General features: G+C 39.7%; 1 protein-coding gene across 24 annotated transcripts in view; it reads right to left on the minus strand.

Moving 5' to 3' along the window:
• CDKAL1 (CDK5 regulatory subunit associated protein 1 like 1) overlaps nucleotides 1-21,649 on the minus strand; it is a 657,591-nt gene extending 635,942 nt beyond the window's left edge. For 2 of the 24 annotated variants that reach the window (XM_067006680.1, XM_067006685.1), the window contains exons 1-4: nucleotides 15,319-15,369; nucleotides 13,894-14,173; nucleotides 8,026-8,195; nucleotides 6,668-6,780 (exon numbers count right to left, since the gene is read on the minus strand). In XM_067006680.1, the coding sequence (XP_066862781.1) occupies nucleotides 6,668-6,780; nucleotides 8,026-8,195 (283 nt within the window). In that variant the 5' untranslated portion in view covers nucleotides 13,894-14,173; nucleotides 15,319-15,369. Of the gene's footprint in view, nucleotides 1-6,667; nucleotides 6,781-8,025; nucleotides 8,201-13,893; nucleotides 14,174-15,318; nucleotides 15,393-15,606; nucleotides 15,878-16,587; nucleotides 16,823-20,697; nucleotides 20,742-21,419 lie in introns of those variants that run through there. The other 22 variants (XM_067006672.1, XM_067006682.1, XM_067006674.1 and 19 more) reach the window with 20 other exon arrangements.
• Between the last annotated feature and the right edge of the window lie 2,008 nt (nucleotides 21,650-23,657).

A 23,657-nucleotide genomic window follows, 5' to 3' on the forward strand; every position in this document is an offset into this window, starting at 1 on the left:
GGTACTGAGTTTGACGATGCAGATGATAATACCAGACACACATGGAACACGTTTGTACATACTAATATTTAATCTTTAGAAAGGACTGCTGTAGTCATCTTCATTAAATAAATATAAGGATACTGAAGCACAGAGGTATTGTCATTTGCCCAAAGTCATAAAGCTAATACATGGCAGTAGCTGGCTTTACAGTCTGGCTCAATATTAACAGCTGGCTACAGTCTGCTCTTAATCACTAAGCAACAGTGTCTCTGAGATGCCAAAGGTAAAGATGATTAAGACAGAAGGAACTCCCACACCACGGGAGAGAACATGTAAAAAGAAGATAAATTACCCTAAGACAGGAAGTAGCTGAGGTACCACCCTCTCCGTCTCTAAGCAGAGGAAGTAAGCTCAATGGTGGCAGTGCACACGGGAGATACAGCTGTACAAGCAGTTACAGCTATAGTCACAACACACACGCATACACAAAAAGCCCTTAGATCACCCATATATATGACATACAAGAATTTGTGTATGTAACAGTACAAGAATTCTTAGAAACTGTTAAATTTGAGAATCACCAAGCTACAATGAAGGAATAATCAAAAGGAAAGTCTCTGCAAATGCCTGGACATTCAAATCATCTGGGATTAACCATCAAACATGTGTTTGATGCTGGTAAAGTGGGAATGCTTGGGAAACTTTAAAGTGCTGTAATTTACTCCATTCTCCTTTAATATGAAACCTCTTTAACCTTAATATATGTTCATAGATTTGGGGATTACTCAAGATGCACCTTATGTGAAGGTTAGTTTTAGTTAAGTGTGAAAGCAATGTAATGGTAAAGGTATCAAATGTTTGTCCTCAGATTCAAAACCTCCCACTTTAGCATGCTCTTCTGGGCAAAAGGACAATGACCACATTCTAGAACAAGCACAGTCAGGGCAACAGAGCAATGACGATGTCAAGCAGCAAGTAATGAGCGAGTCATTTCACACAGGGTCTCCGGCATACATGTGGTGGGTGGGTATCTGAGTCAGGTCATGCTGCCTCTGAAAAGGTCAATTTGTCTGACTCCAGTATAAGTACTACTAAAAAGTTTAAAGAGCAATAAATCAGAATAAAATAAAGTGTTAACTAATTTAATGACTTCTAATAATTTTATTAGAAGACTATTTGGAACACAAAATTCACTTTTCATATTAATGGCATAGATGCAGTGATCATGTAATGTAATACTGCCATCTACTGTCCAAGAGCTAAAAATACATCATGCCTTTAATCCAAACCAACTAGAATTTTAACGGCCAAAAAGAGCCAAACATTATTTTACATGTTCCAGTGTCAACATCTGAAAAAAAGGTGTTTTCCTCAAAATCGGAGACAACAATGCAAAAAAACAGATTTTTAAGTGAAGCTTTCATGGTAATTACTCATCTGCCCACTTTCTTAAAAAATAAAAATGTTTAAACACGGGCTATTTCTAAATGAATTATCAAAAAAGTATTACAAAATCTCAAAGGGCAATAGGAATCATTAAGCAATTAAGCAAAAGTGAAGTTTATGAAAATCTGTTAGTCTCTGTAAATTTGTCACTCATAAAAATTCTACAATATTTTGAAGGGTGTACTTAGGCAGAAAGAGTCCAGATAAAGGTCTGAGGCGCAAGACAGAATGAAGAGTAAAGACAGTGACAAGTTCGTGGATGTGCTGAATTAAACACTGACCATATAAAATATCAGTAAGGCCTAGAAAAACAATCCTAAACTATTAAAACTAAAAAATATTTTTAAGTTGTTCAGTATCAGAATGCCAGCAATTTTGAAAAGACTGGTCATCTTAATACAACCGAGCGCTCCAGAGCATTTACTCGCAAAAATTACTGCAACTATATGTGAGTTGAGGTACTACCACTTACATGCTACAAGAAATGCAAACAAGAAGTTTAAGTGACCTGAAAAGGTCAGGCCAAAAGTGGAACAGGATGAAAAATGATCGCAAGTTCCCAGAGAAAGACGATAAAAAAAGATGAAGTTTTTCCCGCATCTACCAGTGAGAAAATTGAGCTTAAAACTTTTATCAGGGCTTCCCTGGTGGCGCAGTGGTTGAGAATCCGCCTGCCGATGCAGGAGACACGGGTTCGTGCCCTGGTCCGGGAAGATCCCACATGCCGCGGAGCGACTAAGCCCGTGAGCCATGGCCGCTAGGCCTGCGCATCCGGAGCCTGTGCTCCGCAACGGGAGAGGCCACAACAGTGAGAGGCCCGCATACAGAAAAAAAAAAAAAAAAAAAAAAAAACCTTTTATCAAAATAATTTGATTATCATGAAAGTTATTAACTATGACTGGGCATTCACTTTAACATAATACCAGGCTAAAAAAAGTCAGGATCTGGAGCCAAAGTATTTTCGAATTCACAAGAGTGAACTAGATTTTCTCTTTATCTCTGTAAAAGGTGAAGAATCTAATCAACCATGAAAGTTCACTCTCAAACATAGGAAAACACTGCTCAGGATTTAAACAACAAGAACAAAATTAACACTACTTAATTTGTATGGATAACACACAATTTAGTACAGAATCAAAACTAGTGCCACTTAGTAGGCCGATGGTTGAAACACAAGTTTCGTGCTTCCTATCACAAGAGGACATTCCTGTTGAGATGAAAAGACGAGATTAAAAAAAAAAAAAAAAAAAAACCTAAATGTTTCCATGCTCTATTTAAAGAAGAAAAAGAAAACTAGAATGTAGAGATCAGAAAAGTCAGCATGTATCCTATTTTATGTCACAGTAATGAAGAGTTCCAACATATAAGTATCATACCACAAGACTTGTTCATCAGATTTGGCCTCAAACGACCTGTGACCATTCAAACGCTAAATATATTCTCAAGATATAAAGATCTGCCACCAATGAGGACAATGAAAATAATTTACCAACATTCCAAAAGAAATAATCCAAAAACAATAACCAAAGCAGCATTAATTGGCGGGGGATGGGGTTAGTCTATAAAAATTGCTCACTTGAAGAACACACTCATGAAATGTTTGTGTTCAAATCATACTTCTGTAAAAAGCCACTGTACCTACAAGGACAGTTTAACTGCTTTCCATAATACTAATTTAATTCTATCATGCAAACAGGTATCTGAGTTTTAGAGAATGATATCATTTTTCCTCAGTAGGTTTCATTCTTTGAAATGAGAAGTAAGCAGGCATTATAAGTTATAAACCACCCTTTTACTCAAAATAAAAAGGATTTGAAAGAGGCAACAAACAAGCATTTACTTCTCTGAGTAAGCCTCCGTGAGGTCTTACTATGGAGTAATTATATTCCTAGATTCACAGTTGGAAGTAGCAATTTCAAGTATATACCTAATCTCTCTTTCTTCCCCAAATAGTAAAAATATCTACCATTGGTAACTGAGATTTCTGAATTTCTCTGTATACTGTTTTCAGTAACCTCTGTGTACATTATACATAATCTATATTATATATCTCATTCTTATCAATTACAGAGTTAAACAAAAATATTTTTGGTCTACATGTGATTAATGAAATATTATAAACTATTAAGCAATAATAATTTTTATAAATTCCCATTATTCCACAATAACAAAAGAGACCACTGGCACAGGTATCCAGAAATCATTCATATATCTAACCTAAGTGAAAGACCGGTAGAGATTTCCTTATTAAATATTTTAAGGAAGCTAATGTTTATATTTTCTGGGCCTATGGCATCTAGACAAGAAAGAAAGTGGTCCTATAGTCTACTGCATGTAGCCAGACTAGAATTAAAACTGATAAATTTCTGAAGTGGGTAAAATCAACAGTATGTAAAATTAATATGAATACATATAATACAGGCATATAAAAGAAATAAACTACATTAACAAGAAAAATAAATTTCACATTCAAGTGATTAAGGAACCAATTTCCCTTTTTACTATTCCCAAATAAGAAACGAAAATCAGGTTTGCATAACAAAGTTTAATATTCTTGTATAAACACATCAAGACTTATTTTACATAGAAGAGTACTGTTATAAGACTAAAAACCTGCTAATAGGTTAAAATGAATTAACATGTTAAATATTAAATACCACCTAGGATAAGTCAAGCTCTGAATTTTTTTAATATTTAGGAAGTTATCTTAAAGGCTATTTTCTTAATTTTCAAACTGCACCATCAGAATGTATTAAGGTAAGTACAGGCTAAATTATACAAAAATTACTAATGAACACAGAGAAGTAATTCTAAAAGCAGACTGAGTGTTTTTACCTGTTTTAAGACTGATTTTGCTGTCTAAAGAATGAGTTATCAGGACTTCCCTGGTGGCGCATGGTTAAGAATCCACCTGCCAATGTGTGGGACACGGGTTCGAGCCCTGGTCCAGGAAGATCCCACATGCTGTGTAACAGCTAAGCCCATGTGCCACAACTACTGAGCCTGTGCTCTAGAGCCCATGAACCACAACCACTGAGCCCGCGTGTCACAACTACTGAAGCCTGCGCGCCTAGACCCCTTGCTCCGCAACAAGAGAAGCCACCGAAATGAGAAGCTTGCTCACCACAAGGAAGAGTAGCCCCCGCTCACCTCAACTAGAGAAAGCCCGCACGCAGCAACGACACCCCAACACTATCAAAAATAAATAAATAAATAAATAAAAATAAAATTTTTTTAAAAGAATGAGTTATCAAAAACAGAGTTAATGACATACAATTATTTACTTATTGAAGGAAACAATGCTATGAAAGGAACAACTTTCCCATCTGCCCTTCTCCTCACATCCACCTTGAAGCTAGGACGGGCCAACTACACATGCAAAGGCAATTTGCTATGTGATATAGACTAGTGGTCAAGAGCAATGTTTTGGAGCAACAGACTTTACCGCCCATGTGATTTAAAGTAAGAAACAACCTCTCCATTCTCACCTATATGAATGCATGCTAATATGTCCTTTTATCACAAGGACTAAGCATGATAACACATATAAAAAGCACTGGACCATTCACTGCCTCTCACAAAGCATTCAAATTATGTTCCCATTTAATGTACATACAACAGAAACAGATACAGATGTGTGTATGTGCCAGTTCACATACATATATATTTCCTAACTCTGTCCACTGAGAGGACCTCGAAGCACTGACACTTCACAGTAGCAGTAAGCACAACTAGTGCCCAGATCTCTGGTCTGGTTCTAAACACTATTCTCCTAATGAAAGGAGTCAGGATTCCTTGGAAAAGTGGTTGCTTCCAAGGCTGGGGAAGGGAAAGTACAACACTAGAATATCTTGTGGTGCCAGAAAATAAGGAAGTGCTCAAAAAGGAATGGGGGCATGTTTGAAGGACACAGGAGCCAGCCTAAACAAGGTCCTATGGCCAAAGTTGGAACAATACAAGAAACAAAATAAATAATGATAGCTCTGAACTATAACCTAGAGAATAAAATAAATATCCATGAGTTCATACTGATATCAACAAACAAAATGGGGAGGAAAGGACAGCCCTTCCTTACAGAAGACTCTGATTAATATATGGGGAAGAAAATAGAAAATCACCACTAAGCAAATATCACAGTAATAACTGTTGCAGACAAGATCCACCGACAGATACTAAAATTATCGAATACTAAAATTACTAGGCAAGAGGTTGAGGAGACACAGGATATTTATTAGTTACAATGAGAAAATCAGTAACTTTACTGTGGAGAAATCTGACAGACAAGGGGTAGTATACTAACATCATGAAGCCCCCTGCCCGATGTGATGCACTGAGAAGGATATAATATCACTTCTGTGCTCCTCTTGCCAAAAATGCATAATTACCTTACTCTAATCTAAGGTAATCATAATTACCTTACTCTATCAGACAAACCCAAGGTGAGGGACATTCTACAGAATAATCGATTTTCTTTCAGAAGTGTCAAAGTCATAAAAGATGAGAAAAAACTGAGCAACTATCACAGACTGGAGGAGACTAAGGAGACATCACAAATAAACATAAGGTGAGATCCTAGATTGGATCCTGGAACATAAAAAGGATGTAAATAGGAAACCTGACAAAATTCAAATAAGATCTGTAGTTTAGATAATAGTATTGCGCTAATGCTAATTTCCCAATTTATTCATTATACTACAATTATGTTAGATATTAAGATTAGGGGAACCTGGATAAAGGGCATATACAAACTCTCAATTTTACTACTTTCCTGTAAGTCCAAACTTATTTCAAAATAAAATTTTTTTTAATATTATACACACACACACACACACACACACACACACACACACACACACACACACACACAGTCATTCCTAAGTATGTGCAGGGGATTGGTTCCAGGACCTGCGGCAGAGACCAAAATCCGCATATCCTCAAGTGCCATAGCCAGCCCTCCATATCCGAGGGTTCCACACCCTAGGATTCAACCAACCACAGACTGTAAACATAACAGTGTACGTATTGAAAAAGGTCCCGGATAAGTGGACCCACACAGCTCAAAGCTGTGTTGTTCAAGGGTCAACTTTAGTTCTCTAGACAACATATATTAGGTATCAATTTGTTTTCCCTTAAAATCATCAAGTTATGCTAAAATGTCCTTTAGTTGCTGAAGTTAGAATATTTTTAAAACTTAGCTCTGAAAAATTTAATCAGTAAAATACATTACAGATCTCATTACCTGTAATTTTATATCCATAAGCAGCTAGTTGTCCAGCCATATATTCTCCATCTGAATTATTATGAGAACAACCCCAAGTTCGTATCCAAATTTTCTGTATGCCTGGAATAGTGCTGTTAATGAATTTAAAAAAAAAGTCTCATTAAGGGATTTTTTAAATAAAAAGCACTAGGTAATTTCTGGGCCCATTATGCAAAAATACTCACTCACTGCAATCGATTCACAGGCTATTGATTAAATGCACCAACTTAATACATAATCTGCTGTTACACAAAATATCTAAATACAAGATAAAATAACAGCATAGAATTCTAAGTTAAGACTCTACATAAAAAATATCTTTTCTTTGAGTTGTATTTTAAATTCAATACTACTAAATACTACCACTAAGTTCAACTCCTGGAAAGGTACAAATAATAATAGCACAGAAAATGGTTCTAGCGGCAATGGTAAATAAAGTTAAATACACTTAAAGACTACTATATACTAGTTACAATCTTTATTTTATAACTTACAGATATAAATAACTGAATCAAAATGAAAATCTGTCACTCTACAGCACTATTCAAAGCATTCCATATATAAAAATAGAGTTCTGAAAAATGTAATATTTTTACAAAGGAAATAAAAGGACTTTCAACTTGGATTGCCCTAATAATTAATAATTAAATAGACATTACCTTAACGACATGTTTAGGACAAATAAACTTCATTAAAATATAAGCAAATTTTAAATTCATACATCTTATGAATCTGTTCCAAACAAAATCATCAAGAGTATTAAAACTCTCAACAATTTACTAGGTAAACAAATATAAGCATATTAAAACTATATAACTGCATATTCCTTTCTGGCTACATTGTATTAGAATTTCACTAGAGACCTATAACAGTGTAAACAGCACAATAATTTGTGCCCAATGCCTTTAGATGATCCACAAGTATTTGTAAATTTGCTAAGAAAAACCAAATGCCCAAACCACCACTATCTCATAAGAATCACAAATTCCAATAAAATTTTTAATGTGGGAGTAACAATTACACACCAACTACTGTAACAGCAAAGAGATCCAGCCAGGGGAGGGTGCAGGGGGGGGAAGCTATCTTTGTGCCAAATACTGCCCTAGGCCCTGCCTTTAAGAAACATGCAATTTGACATCTTTTTCTTCTTTAGTCAATGATTTTGCTAAATTTAAAACCATTCAAATTAAAAACAAAACAAAACAAACCACTACATATTTCCTCTCAAAATTTCAAAGTTTTTTTTAAAAGAGACATTATGGATATCATATACAGTAGTGCCAGCCTCTCCCCTGGTATGATATTGAATATAATCTCAAAAGAAAAGAAAAGCTTACCTATCACTTGGTGGACTGTTTTCGTCTTGCAAATATTTTTGGGTATTTCGCCTTCGCACCTTTGGAACAACGTGCTTTCTCGCAAAATGCCTATCTTGGGGCTTTGAATCTTCTTGTGACACAATATCTTCTATGTCATCCAGGAGTGTATCACAGGATGCAGAAGGCATCTTCTCTATCACATAAAAAAGTTATAAATGATTCAAGCGTATGAGTCCCTCAGAAAATCTGTTTAACATAACATCACCCGTGAAATATTCCTGCCAAACTTGAATCTAATAAAGCCTTTAGATTTTAACTTCAAGTTTACAGAAAATACAGGAGATACAGTAAAAGAAACACCAGGTAAGTCTTATTGATAGTGGGACATTGCAGGGTTCAACTGGAACTATTTCTTCAACAAATCAGTGTCATGGAGAAAAAAGCAGGAAAGGAACTATTCAAGATTAAAGGATACTTCGAAGATAATATGAACACACTTCATGTTCTTGATCAGGTCTTACTTTGTCCAAACAACTGTAAGACATTTTGGGAACAATTAGGGAAATCAGAATATGAACTGGGTATTAGATAGTATTTGGATACTGCTATAAATCATTAGATATAAAGTATTGTCTTTATGTTTAAAATCTTATTTTTTAGAGATGCATACTGAATATGTGGAGGTAAATATTATGTCTATAATTTATTTTAAAACAATAAAAAATATATTAAGACATGGGGAAACATTCACAACTCTTAAATCTAGGAAATAGACATGCTGGTGTTTAGTATCCAATTCTACTTTCCTGAATGTTCAAAATTTTTATAATTAAGAAAAGAAAATGTGGACACTGCTTTCAGGAAGATGAAATAAACATATTTTCCCTATCCCTCCCACTAAGTACAACTAGAACTTCAGACATATATGTAAAATAAACATAAAAACACTTTGAAAGATGGAGAGAAGGCAGACCGGCTAGGGACCTTGCAACCCAAGTTACACCACCATGGTGAGCTCCTGGGGTTTTGTTTTGCCTCCTATATCCCAGACTTGGAGCTGAAGAAGCCAGCAACCCAGAAATGCCAACAGGTGCAGACAATAAAAGCCCTCAACAAAACAAAAGCCTGTTCTGTTGCCAAAGAACCAGAAAAGTGGCAGCCTAACAAGACAGAAAACTTTTACACAATAACCATTCCACTCCACACAAACACCAAAAAAACCCATAAAACTGCAAAACACAATTCAGTGGAGGAAAGATAGCCTTTTCAATAATTTCTGCTTGAGCAACTGGACATTTATAGACAAATAAATGAACAACCACCTAAGTCTCACACCTTTTACAAAACTTAATTCAAATAGATCCTGGACTAAAATGTAAAACAAAACCATAAACTTTTAGAAAAACATCGTAAGAGAAAGTCTTCTGGATCTAGAACTAGGTGAATTGTTTTTAGACTTGAAACCAAAAGCACCACCATAAAAAGAAAAATTAACAAGCCCAGACATCACCAAAATTAAAGACTTTTACTCTGCAAAAGACCCTTTTGAGAGATGAGATGTCAAGCTGTAGACTGAGAAAAAAATATTTGCAAACTACATATCTGACAAAGGACTAGTATCTAGAACTCAAAACAGAATAGTAAAAAAAAAAAAAAAAAAAAGAAAGAAAGAAAAAAAAATTCGGTTAGAAAATAAACAAAAGACAAAGAGATATTTCACCTAAGAGGATATCCAGAGGGAAAAATAAGTTCATGAAAAGAGATTCAACATTACTAGCCATCAGAGAAATATAAACTAAAACCACAATGAGATATCACTACATAGCTATCACTAAAATAAAAAACAGGGACATGGGCTTCCCTGGTGGCACAGTGGTTGAGAATCCGCCTGCCGATGCAGGGGACGCGGGTTCGTGCCCCGGTCCGGGAAGATCCCACATGCCGCGGAGCGGCTGGGCCCATGAGCCATGGCCACTGAGCCTGCGCGTCCAGAGCCTGTGCTCAGCAAAGGGAGAGGCCACAACAGTGAGAGGCCCGCGTACCACCAAAAAAAAAAAAAAAAAAAACAGGGACAACACTAAATGCTGGCAAGGATGTAGAGAAACTGGATCACTCATACAGTCCTGGTGGGACTATAAAATGGTACAGCTGCTCTGGAAAACAGTTTGGCATTTTCTTAAACTAATCATGCAACTACAGTGCAACCCGGCAACTGTACTTCTAGGTGTTTACCCAGGAGAAATATTAAGACAGTCACACAAAAACCTAACATAAATATTTACAGCAGCTTTCTTTGTAAGAGTTAAAACCTGCAAACAACCCAGATGCCCTTCAGCGATTGAATGGTGAAGTAAACCGAGGCACATCCAATACCGTGGCGTACTACTCAGCCACACAAAGGAACGAGCTACTGACCCATGTTAACAACCTGGGTGAATCTGAATAGAGCCAATTGCAAAAGGTTACCCACTGTATGATTACATGTATATAACACACTTGAGATTGAAATAACAAAATAATGGAAATGGAAGACAAAATAGTGGTTGCCAGTGATTAAGGAGAGGATGGAGCGGGAGGAAAGTGAACGTGACTGTAAAGGTCAGTGTGCGCCATCCTCGTGGTGACGGAAACGTTCTGCATCCTGACCACATCATGTCGATATCCAGGCTGTGATACTGCACATATTACAGTTTTGCAAGATGTTACCTTTGGGGGAGACTCGGGGAAAGTGTACTGCATCTCCACATAATTTTTATAACTAAGTAAATCTACAATTATGTTAAAATAAGATACTTCAGAAAAAAAGCTACCTGAAAAATGAAACGTGCAGGCATAACTCAAAGATAACTGCAGGTTCAGCTCCAGACCACCACAATAAAGCGAATGTCATAATAAAGGGAGTCACATGAATTTTTTGATTTTCCAGTACACATAAAAGTTATGTTTACACTATACTGTAGTCTATTAAGTGTGAAATAGCATTATATCTAAAAAAAAAACTATGTATATGCCCTAATTTTAAAATACTTTGTTGCTAAAAAAAAGTTAACCACCATCTGAGCCTTCAGAGAATTATCATCTTTTTGCTGGTGGAGGGTCTTGCCTCCATGTTGATGGCTACTGACTGGTCAGGGTGGCGGCTGCTGAAGGCGGGTGGCTGTGGGAATTTCTTAAAATAAGAGAACAGTGACGTTTGCCTCATCAATTGATTCTTCCTTTCATGAACACTTTCTCTATAAGCATGCAACACTGTTTGACAGCATTTTACCCACAATAGAGCTTCTTTTGAAATTATAGTCAATTCTCTCAAACCTTGCCTCTGCTTTATTAACTAAGTTTACATAATATTCTAAATCCTTCGTTGTCATTTCAACAATCTTGGGGCTTCCCTGGTGGCGCAGTGGTTGAGAGTCCGCCTGTCGATGCAGGGGACGCGGGTTCGTGCCCCGGTCCAGGAAGATCCCACGTGCCGCGGAGCGGCCGGGCCCATGAGCCGTGGCCGCTGAGCCTGTGCGTCCGGAGCCTGAGCTCCGCAATGGGAGAGGCCACGACAGTGAGAGACCCGCGTAACACACACACACACGCAAAAAAAAAAAAAAAAAAAAAAAAAAACAATCTTCACAGCATCTTCACCAGAAGTAGATTCCATCTCGAGAGATCACTTTCCTTGCTTATCCATAAGAATCAACTCCTCATCCATCCACGTTTTACCATGAGATTGCAGCAATTCAGTCACATTTTCAGACTCCACTTCTAATTCTAGTTCTCTTGCTAATTCCACCACATCGGCAGTTATCTCCTCCACGAAACCTGGAACCCCTCAAAGTCATCCATGAAAGTTGGAATCGACTGGTTCCAAACTCCTGTTAATGTTGAAATTTTGACCTCCCTCTATGAATCACACATGTCCTCAATGGTACATAGAATGGTGAATCCTTTCCAAAAGGTTATCAATTTACTTTGCCCAGATCCATCAGAGGAATCACTATCTATAGCAGCTTAGCCTTATAAAATATATTTCTTCAATAATAACACTTGAAAGTCAAAATTACTACTTGACCCATGGGCTGCAGAATGGATGCTGTGTTAGCAGCATGAAAAACATTAATCTCCTTGTATATCTCCATCAGAGCTCTTGGGTGACCAGATGTACTGTCAATGAGCAGTAATATTTTCAAAGGAATGTTTTTTCTAGGCAGTAGGTCTCAATAGTGGGCTTAAAATATTCACTAAACTATGTCATAAACAGATGTGCTGTCATCCAGGCTTTGTTGTTCCATTTACAGAGCACAGACAGGGAAGATTTAGTGTAATTCTTAAGGGCCCTAGGATTTCCGGAATGGTAAATGAGCACTGGCTTCAACTTATCATCATCAGCTGTATTAGCCCCTGACAAGAGAGTCAGTCTGTCCTTTGAAGTTTTGAAACCAGGCACCGAGCCACTGTAATTATCTTAGCTAGATCTTCTGGACCTTGTGGGTAACTTGCTGCAGCTTCTACCTCAGCACTTTCTGCTTCACTTTGCACTTTTACGTATGGAGACGACTTCTTTCCTTAAATCTCATGAACCAACCTCTGCTAGCTTCAAACTTTTCTTCTGTAGCTTCCTTACCTCTATCAGCCTGCACCGAATTGAACAGAGTTAGGGCCTTGCTCAGGATTAGGCTTTGGTTCAAGGGAACGTTGCGGCTGCCTTGATCTTCTATCCACACCACTCAAACTTTCTCCGTATCAGCAATAAGGCTGTTTTGCTTTTTTATCATCTATGTGTTCACTGGAGGATCTGTTTTAATATCCTTCAAGAACTCTTCCTTTACATTCACAATTTGGCTAACTGGCACAAGAAGCCTAGCTTTCAGTCTATCTTGGCTTCCTCTTTAAGCTTAATCACTTCTAGTTTATTTAAACTGAGAGACATGCAATTCTTCCTTTCACTTGGACACTTAGAGGCCACTGCCAGGTTATTAACTGGCCTAATTTCAGTATTGGTGTGTCTCAGGGAATAGGGAGGCACGAGGAAAGGGGGAGAGATGGGGGAAGGGCCAGTTGGTGTAAGTAGGAGCACACATTTACCAATTAAGTTCGCTATCTCATACAGGCATAGTTCAAGGTGCCCCAAAACAATTACAACAGTAACAAAAATAAATGATTACAGATCACCATAACAAATATAACAATAATGGAAGAGTCTGAAATACTGCGAGCCAAAATGTGGCACAGAGACACAGAGTAAATGCTGTTGGAAAAATGGCACCAGCAGACATGCTGGATGCCAGGTCGCCACAAAGCTTCAGTGTGTAAAAACGAAAACAAAAAAGGGCAACAGGGCTTCCCTGGTGGCGCAGTGGTTGAGTCCGCCTGCCGATGCAGGGGACACAGGTTCGTGCCCCGGTCCGGGAAGATCCCACGTGCCGCGAAGCGGCTGGGCCCGTGAGCCATGGCCGCTGAGCCTGCGCGTCCGGAGCCTGTGCTCCGCAATGGGAGAGGCCACAACAGTGAGAGGCCCGCGTATCAAAAAAAAAAAAAAAAGGGCAACATCTGCAAAGCACAATAAAGTGAAGCACAAGAAAATGAGGTCTGCCCATACTTGAGGACACTTACTGGCAGACCTCCACTAATACTGTGTCCAGACAGGAAGCAAGTGCTTCACAGCATCATCTCATTAACCATTCACAACAACTCCAGGAGGTAGGTGGTAGTGTTACGCTCACTTTAAAGAGTAATCTAGGGAATTCCCTGGCTGTCCAATGGTTAGGACTCCGCACTCTCACTGCCAAGGACCTGGGTTCCAGCCCTGGTCGGGGAACTAAAATCCCATAAGCCGCGTGGCACAGCCAAATAAAAAGAAAATGAAGAGTGATCTAAAAGACAGAGCAGCTAACTTACCCAAAGCAGCTCAAAGACTCCACGGCAGACGAGCCTGAGCCCACGTGCTGTGTGAGACTCTACGGCCTACTTAATTACCCGGAACGACCACTTTTCATCCGGGTCGCCTAAACCGGTGTTAAGGGTCCTACACTCTCCACTGGTCTCGAGCCTTTCTGATGAATTTTCCTTCTCTTCATTTGTCAGATTCCCATCTTTCAATTAACAGAGTATTTCCAGCCAGGCTCATTTTGTGCCCTTGGCTGTAACGCACTCTCTACAAGTTATGACAAACTAGGCCCTGTAAATCAGACAAATCTGTGTTCAAATCTCAGCTAGCTTTACATTGCTCAGAAGAACAAAAGATCAGAAATAACCCAGACGGCAATCAATCAAGAACTGTCCAAATTATAGTGAACACCCACACCATGTGGTCAGGGTAGGACTGTCAGTCACAGGCCCCCTCCTTCCCCAGATGCAGCCGCGGCACATGACACCCATGTGCCAGAGTAATTCACCCTCTGGGCCACAATGATTGGTTCCGGTTTGGACATGACAAGCCGAGCCAATCAGAATCATCACGAGAACTTCTATGCCAGGGCTAACAGGAGAGCTGGCTTCTCTTTCTCTGACGTGACTAAGTTAGGAGGCTGTGAACTTGAGGATACTGGGGGCCTGCCACAAAGCAGAACCCTACCCAAGGCAGGAAAGCCTTCTAAGAGCTAGAGAGATAACGAACAATACTGACATTATTTTTTTTTTGTTTTTGCGGTACGCGGGCCTCTCACTGTCGTGGCCCCTCCCGTTGCGGAGCACAGGCTCCGGACACGCAGGCGCAGCGGACTCTCAACCACTGCGCCACCGGGGAAGCCCAATACTGACATTATTTGAGCAACTGGGTCCAACCAATGCCTGCAGCCAGATGCAGCCCTGCCCTGCCCAGTCACATGAGCCAGTAAATTCCCTCTGTGGCTCAAATTCATTTGAGTTGGGGTTTCTGTTCTCGCAAACAAGAGCCCTGGCCGACTCAGCAAACTATAGGTAAGGTGAAATGAGCTAGGGTTAGTCTTTCCCAAATTCGTTCTATTTATTAACTATCAGAGAAGAAATAGTTCTGTGGTCAAATAAATTTGGGAAAGGCTGCCTCTTACAGGTTCCCAGTATGCATTAGTAGAGCAAGGACTGGGAAGAGCTGCGGTGAAGAAGCTTAAACTCGCTGATCCTAGGAGTTTTCTGAAAATTAATTTCTCACAGATCTCCTCTTCACGAGGTACTGACGGTACTGAAAACAGAAGGCCTGAATGAAGCCGACCCTCAGATCCCCTCCCACATTCTGTACAGAGGGATGCCTTCATCCTCTTACCGGGAAATGGGTTTTGGCCACATATCAATCTGTTACAGTGAATGAACTGCCCACCCCCCTTAGAACAATCCCTCTACTCTGACCTGCTCGAGCACAGAATTCCAGCCATGCTTCCTCTTCTTGCATCCTCATCGTCTCTTAACTGAATCATTACTATCTGGGTATAAACATACTGTTATTTCTCCCATTTGAAAAACAAAAACCTTATCCGGACCCCACTTCCTCTACCTTCTATCTCCACCACATTTCCATCCTTTAAAAGAAAACTCCTTGCAAGAACTGTCTCCAATTCCCCCCTCCCATTCTCTACTGAACCGGGCTTTCACCCCGACCACTCCACCGAAACTTCTGTCTTGATTTCAGTGACTCACTACAGCGTACACGGTGGTCAATTCTCAGCCATCTCGCCTGACCCGGTCTGCAGCATCTGACACCTATGGTCCATGCATTCCCTCCTAAAGCGATCTTCTTCACTGACTTCTGGAATCCCACACTCTGAGGAGTTCTCCTCCTACCATGTCAACCACTCCCCAAGTCTCCTTTGCTGGTTCCTCCTCATCTCTCCAACTTCTCAACGTCGGAATGCCCCCAGGGCTCCGTTACAGGACTTCTCATCTCTAGTTACAGACACACCCTAGGTGATCTCATCCAGTCCCGAGGCCTTGCAATACCAACTGTAGGCTTATATAACCAGCCCCAGTCCTCCCCTGAACTTCAGGCTCAGATGTCCAACTGCCTACTCAACACCCCTGCTTGAATGTCTAATAGTTATTGCAAAATTAAAAGGTCAAAAACAAAACTCTTGATCCTCTCCCCACCTTACCCCACCTGCATCACACCAGATCCTCCCACAACTTTCCCCATCTCACTTAAAGGCAATCCCAACCTTCCACCCACTCAGGCCAAAAATCCTGGAACCATCCCTGACTCCTCTCTTCCCTTCACGCTAAATCCAATCCACCAACAAAAGCCTGCTGGCTTGACCTTCCAAATATATTCACAATCTATTTCTGACCATACCCACTGTTACATTCTTGGTCCAAACCAACATTAACTCTTGCCTGGATTCCTGTTAATACTCACCCTGCTTCTACCCTGAATTCCCGAAGGACACTTGCAGCACAGAAGCCAGGGATCCCTTTAAAACCTAAATTCTTCTCAGGCTTCTGATCAAAACCTTCCCTTGGTATTCCATCTCAGAGTAAAAAGCCCCAGAGTAAAAACTGCTACAGAGTTCTACAAGGACATAATCAGCTTCCTGTTACCTCTGTGACCCCACCTGCTCTCCCCTCTCACTCCACTCGGCCACAGGGGCACCCTGGCTAGTTCACACCCACCAGGCACACACTCACCTCAAGGCCTTCCTCTTGCCTGGAATGCCTTCAAGCCCTTTAGGACTCTGTTCAAATGTCACCAGTGAGGCCTTCCTGAGCAACTCCCACCTCACCACATACACACACCTCCTAGCCGCCTTCCCCGCCTTGTTTCCTTACCACAGCACTTCACCACCTGCTTAGATAGTCCAGGGGAGCAAACCTGCCACCCCAAAATGTCTGCTTGCCACGCAGATTATTTTGAGCTGAAAACAATCAAGGACCAAAAGATTCAGGAAGAAACTGTGACCTTCCCCGTGAATGCCTAAAAGAATGTAAACAGAGCACCTGTTCCAGGGAAGGAATAATCACCACAGATTACTAGAGTATGAACTACGTGTGCAGACAGGGAGGAACCTAGCAAAGTCTGTTTGTTAAAATTCCTCTGTTAACAAACATTTGCTTTTCCATGGCATGGCAATTGCCTTCCTCCCCTCTGAGGTCCCAAACCACTACCCTCAAGATCCTCTTTCGTCTTTAGCTGAAGACAAAAGGGTTTGAAGGCAAGGGTTTCAACCACTTCGGAGAGTTACTGTTTGCCTGGGTGTCTCCCATGTATACATGTTATTAAACTTTCGTTTGATTTGCCTCCTGTTAATCTGTCAGTTTAATTCTTAGACCAGCCAGAAGAACCTAGAAGGTAGAAGAAAATTTCTTCCTCCATGAAAATATCTTCATTATTTTGTTACTATCTCTTTCTACTAGGATATATACTCTCGGGGGGGATGGAGGAGCGGGGGAGGTAAAGGCTTTTGGGTGCTTTGTTTACTGCTTTATCCCAGGAGGTGCCTAGAACTGTCTAGCACACTGCAGCTTCTCAATAAATACTTTTTACTGTACACTACCCAGTCTAACAAAATATGCCCCCTCTGCTACCTCCCACTCTGCCCCAACTGTAATAATCTTTCAGACATTCTCTGAGCAGGCCAAACTAGCTTCTGACTCAGGGCCTTCAGACTTGCTCTTCCTCTGCCCTGAATATCATCCCCAGATATTCGTATGCCTTGCTGCCTACTTCTCTACTCAAATGACACCTTTGAGAGGGCCTTTTCCTAATCACCCTAAAATAAGCACACACTGATGAGGCATCCCACACATTCTCACCGGCCTCTAGCCCACTTTATGCTTCATTTTTCTTCATAACACTTACCTACCTGACTCCATACATATAACTGCATCTGTCTTTCTCTCTACAGTGTAGGCTCCATAAGAACAAGGGTGTCATCTCTTTTTCACCACTATATCTACAACACCTGTAACAATGCCTAGCACACAGCAGGCACAGAATATCTGGTGAATGAATGGATAAATAAACACTTGCTTAAGCTGAATTTAGCTAGTCTTTCTATAACATAGGAGGAAATTCTTACAGTAGGTGGGAAGGGGAAATGAATACCTAACCCCTAAGGTTTCTTCTATAAACTATGACTATATGAAATAACAAAGTTAAGTGAGAAAGGCTAAGACCAGGTAGTGCCTTTCAATGTTACTAAAGAACTACTGAAGGATTATTAATTGAATGACATATATTAATTTTTTTTAATTACACAATATTTACATCCCATACACAATTGCTTATGGATCCACTGAAGGGAAACAGTATGGAAGAAGAGAGATGAGAGGTGTCCACTGCAGTAGACATACAATATCAGAGTTAGGGAAGCAAGGAACACTGCTAAGCCTCTTATTTTACAGAAGTGAAGTCCAGAGGAGCTAAAAGATTTGTCCACTGATAGAGCTAAAATTAGAACCTAGGCCCTCTCTCAACACCAAGCTCTCCCCACATGGCTCTACCTCACTGGCAAAGCACAAATAATGCACGAGTCTAAGGCAACCTTAAGAAAGAAAAACATTCCAGAAAAAAAAGGGCAAAGGCAAAACCATCAACACACTTAAGAAATGCAAACAGCCATTAAGCATAGGAAAGAATGCTCAAACACACTAAGGGCATGTGTTTAAACAAGGAGTTATTTTCCATCTACCCCACTCATAACAAAGACTGACAAACACCCAACTGCTAGCAGAAAGCATGGTAAAACTGACATACCCTTTCTGAAGGGCAATCTGGCGATACATATCAAACTTTAAAACATACATCCGTTTGCCCAGCAATTCCATTTCCAGAAATTCACTCCAGGGAGACAAAAGAGACAAATATATAATGCAGAGGTTCCTAAACCTGGCTGCATATAATAAGCACCTGAACAAACTCACTCATCACTATTAATCAGCTCAAGTTCTCACTGCCAACAAACTGGTAAATGGAATTGTTAGCCTTCAGAAATAACTAAATAAGTGAATAATAATGAAAGTTTGAGAATAAAAGGAGAGCAAGATAGTAGTTAAATGGAACAACAGGATCGTATAAAGTTTTTTCTCAAAGGTAGAGGAAATCAAGTTTAATAAGGGAAATAAATACAGTAAGTGAAAAAAGGAGATATTGAAAATGATGAAGAGAGAATAATATAGAGTACTGGTTACTTACAGAGGTGATTTATTAGGAGACCTTTTACAATAGCAAATACCCAGGCCCCATTCTCCAGAGTGGAATTTAAGGATCGGAAGGTAAAATCTGCCCAGGTGATTCCACTATACACCTCTGATTGAGAACCACTGTTCTCCTACCAGTGTTCATTATAGTCACCTGAGGAGCTATGGAAAATTACCGAAAACTGAGCCCTGCGCTAGTTGAATCAATCGCTAGGACAGAGCCTGGACGTCAATATTTTTTAAAACTTTCCAGTAATTCTCATATGTGTTGCCACAGTTGTGAACCAAAGTCCTACACCAGTAGTTTTCACAGTGTGGTTCCCACACCAGCACAATTAGGGTCACTGGGGAACTTGTTAGAAATGAAAAGTCTGGGGTCCCACTCAAAATCTACTGAATCAGATCCTGAGTAAAGCTCAGCAATCTTTAACAAGTCCTCCAGGTAATTTTGATGTGCACTAAAGTTTGAGAATCACTGTCCTAGAGTTATTCTTTCATAAAATCATCTAGAATGCTCGTCAAAAATATATTACCTGGTCAGATTATTTTCAACAAGGGTGCCAAGAAAATTCAATGGGGAAAAGAGTAGTGTTTTCAACACATGGCGCTGGGACAACTGGATAGCCACATGCAAAGAATGAAGTTGGATTCCTACTTCACATCACATACAAAAATTAACTCAAATTGATTGCAGACCGAAATTTAAGAACTAATGCTATAAAACTCTTAGAAGATAAGATAGGCATAAATGTTCATGACATTAGATAAAGCACTGGTTTCTTAGTTATGATACAAAAAGAAAAAGCAACAAAAGAAAAAACAGACTGGACTTACATTTCAGACTTTCATATTTAAGACTTTCGTGCTTCAAAGGACACCATCAAGAAAGTGAAAAGAGAGCTCATACAATTGGAGAAAATATTTGCAAATCAAATGTCTGATAAAGGTCTGGTATCAGAATACATATAGAACACTTAACAACTCAACAACAGAAAAATAACCCAACGAAAAATATGAGCAAAGGATTTGAACAGACATTTCTCCTAAGAAGATATACAAACGACCAATAACATGAGATGTCAACATCATTAGCTATCAAGAAAAAGCAAATTAAAACCACAATGAGACACCATTTCACACACACTAGGATGGCTAGAATAAAAAAAAAGACAGAGAACAATGTTGATGAGGTTGTGCATTAGCTCACCCAGAGAAAGAGAACAGAATTTCTTCTAATTGGAAAGAGGACAGGACCAAGCCTTAAGGAACTCCATATTTACCGGCCATACAGAAGAGAACCAGCCTATAATGGAGATCAAGAAGAAGCCACTAGAGAAGAAGAAAATCAGTGGGTCACAAAAGGAAAAGGAAGCGAGCATGTGAAAGAGGTGGACATGGTCAGTGCTGCTCAATGCAGGTAATGCAAAGTTAAGTAAAATGAATGAAAACGTTTCTTGGATTTAGTGATTGGGAGATCTTGGCGTTTCTAGATAATGATGGTGGCAAAAATCACTAAGAAATTAAAATTAGGCTACGTTTCTACACATTATAATATGTAACATGTCACTCCAACATAAAAGCCTTAAAATAAATAAGTACCTTGATTATTCGCAATTAGTCTCAAATCTTCTTGAAAGATGAGTCTGGAAAATAAAAACTGATTAGAAAAAGCAAGCTCACAACAACTTCACAAAACCACAGTAAGGACTCTTTAAAACTACCTAAAAGGGATTAAACTCCATAAAAGGCTACTTTATACACCACGGTTAATGATGTTCCATACTATTCCCAATTTCTTTCTGATTAGGGCAGGTGTGTTAACGTCTGTCACATTTGCTATGACTGAGAGCCGTAGTTAATAAATACTATCCGGCACTACAACACGTCTGCGTGATTCAAGTAATACCGAGAACTACAAAACAGAAATATGGCAATGAAGTATCCACATCACCTGACACACGAAAGACACGTGTCGTCCCGAGATTCAGAAAGAGGTTTTATCAGTAAACAAGAAGGAAAAGTGAAAAATCAAGACACCTAATCTTCAGACCAACTTCAATTTAAATTTCTGAGATACAGCTCTGTGAAAGCTAGGTAACTGTGAAAGCCTTGTCCCGTCCCACAAACTCACTAACGCAGAAAGTGGGAAAACTAATGAAGTTAGATTTGACAATAAGCAACGAGTTCCCTTAAATACTCCTTACAGCCCTGCAGCACCTAAGGCCAAAGACCCGTCCTCACTTCTGGCAGCGCTACCTGCCTCCCAATTCCCCCAGCCCAGCTGGTAAGTTCCCTTTTAACTGCGAAACAAACAAGCAAACCTCCCGAGAAAGACTAAAACTGGGGAAACGAGGCTCCGCCGTAAAAGGAACTCTGGCCAAACTCTGCCCCACACTGATCCACCCGCCACCCTTATCCAGCAGTCAGGAAATAACAAGCCAGCCAAAAGTAAGAGAACCTAAACGCCCCTCTCCGGAAACTGCAGCGACTTTAGATAGAGCTCGCCATGACACATACGTCCCGCCACGTTTCTTTACGCATGCTCGGAGACGGTGGCCCGGAGAGATCAAATTACATCACTGCTGGGAGTGCGCGTTCAGTTTCAACTTGGTTTAGTAATGATTTCGTTTAACGATTCCTTTGGTTGCCAGAACGAAAATAAGACCTTCAAGACCTCGAGTTCTTAGAATCGTTTAATAGCTAACTTCTCCTGAGCTCTTACTACGTGTCGGGTACTGTGTTCAGAGCTTTCCATAAACATTATCTCCCCACTTATTTATTATTATTCTTATTTTACAAAAGAGGAAACTGGGAGTTTAATTACGTGCCCAAAGTGATTCTGGTAGTAGTGACTGTCCTCTGTGCTAAACCCAACTCTGCGGGACTCCCAGAGAATCTGTTCTTTTCATTACATTTTACCAGCTTCCTCGACCTTTTGTGAAAAGAGGTCGTATTAAAGAAAATGGAGAAGGGTAAAAAGATAACAGTTGCATTAAACTTAATATAGAACATTGACCACCAAGAAAGGTTTTTTGTTGTTGTTTGTTTGTTTGTTTGTTTTAATGCTTAGAAGACAGTCTAGTAGAAGCAGTTTAGCAGAGAAAGACAACTTTCATGGAGTATATACAGATTCTGACCTGGTTACCTTACATGAGTTATCTCACCTTATTATACTTTACCCCAGACACTGACCTGGTTTACCAGAAAAGCATTTCCCCTTTAGAAAGTGAAGACAATAGCCATGAACAGGAAGTCAAAATTATGTGTGACTCTGGGTTTCACAGTGATTTGGGGCAATTGACTTATTTTGTAAATGACTTTCCTAGTGCATTTCCCTCTAGCTAAAATGGCACCCTTTGCTCATCCAAAAAAAAAAAAAAAAATCTGAACTGTGACCTAAGGTCCACAGCAGTCTTCACCCAGCTGAATTAGAATTGTGTGTTTATGTTGCCCCAGCTCTTCACTAGGACCAAAAGTAGGCCCTGGGTCACCTTCTTCTTGGTGGTAATCCCACTGCCTAGTTCATACTCTTGCACTTAATAGCCTCTCAATAAACAGGTTGAATCAATGAATGAGTGCACCCCTTCTCCCCAAGATCTGGTTAAGTTCAAACAAATTTCATTGAGTGCATACCATATGATATGCACTTGCTGGATGCTGGAGCTAGAAAAGAAGAAAGACACTCCCTACCACCGTTCCAGGCTACTGCAAGGATATAGCTTCAGTAGAGAAGAGCAGTCCCTATGGAAGATGAATGCAAGAGGCCTGTGGGGCACAACAGAGAGATCAGGATTTCCCCCAGGGGTGAAGTGAGGGAAATGGACAAAGGTATTCCACACTGGGGAGACAGTGAGGGCCAATGTATGGGGGCCTGAAACTATAAACTATTGTACATTATAAAAGCAAAAAAGAGTAAAGTTGGATGATAGCAGCGAAGGCTGGAAAGGAAAGTGCAGATTAAGGTGAGTCTTGTTTGCTAAAATAAAGACTAGACCTAATCCTGGATGTATCGGGTAGCATGAAAATGTCTGAGCAGAATATTCTCTCAGGAGGCTGGGTTTGAGGACAACATGAAGAAATAGTGAAAAGCCTAAATCAAGTTGTTGGCTGTGAGCAATGGGAAAATGAAAAGGGAGGACAGAAGACACTGAGGAGGTAAGATCGGCAAGACTTAGAGATTGATAGGTGTAGACGAGGATACAAGGAAGTTTCCAAGTTTGGGGATAAAGCAACTGACACCAGTACTTCTTTGGTGAAATTAATTTAATTAATTAATTAAGTTTAATTAATCATTTAATTAAAATTAAATGATTTTAATCTGAATCATTTGAAAAGCCAGTGACACTACCTCTAGGAATTTAACTTATAGAAATGCTCACAGTTAACACAAAATGACATATGTGCCAGATTAGTCTTTGAAAGTTTGCTTGCAATAGCAAAAGACTGAAAACTCTCTCTGGCTTCTCAATAGGGAATTGGTTAAATATCTTTATGGTGTCTACAGCTCCTGAAAAAGAAAAAGGTTGCATTTAATGCACTATCTATTCTTAAGTGGAAAA

This window comes from Kogia breviceps, chromosome 10 (assembly GCF_026419965.1).
Source record: "Kogia breviceps isolate mKogBre1 chromosome 10, mKogBre1 haplotype 1, whole genome shotgun sequence".
Taxonomy (NCBI): domain Eukaryota; kingdom Metazoa; phylum Chordata; class Mammalia; order Artiodactyla; family Physeteridae; genus Kogia; species Kogia breviceps.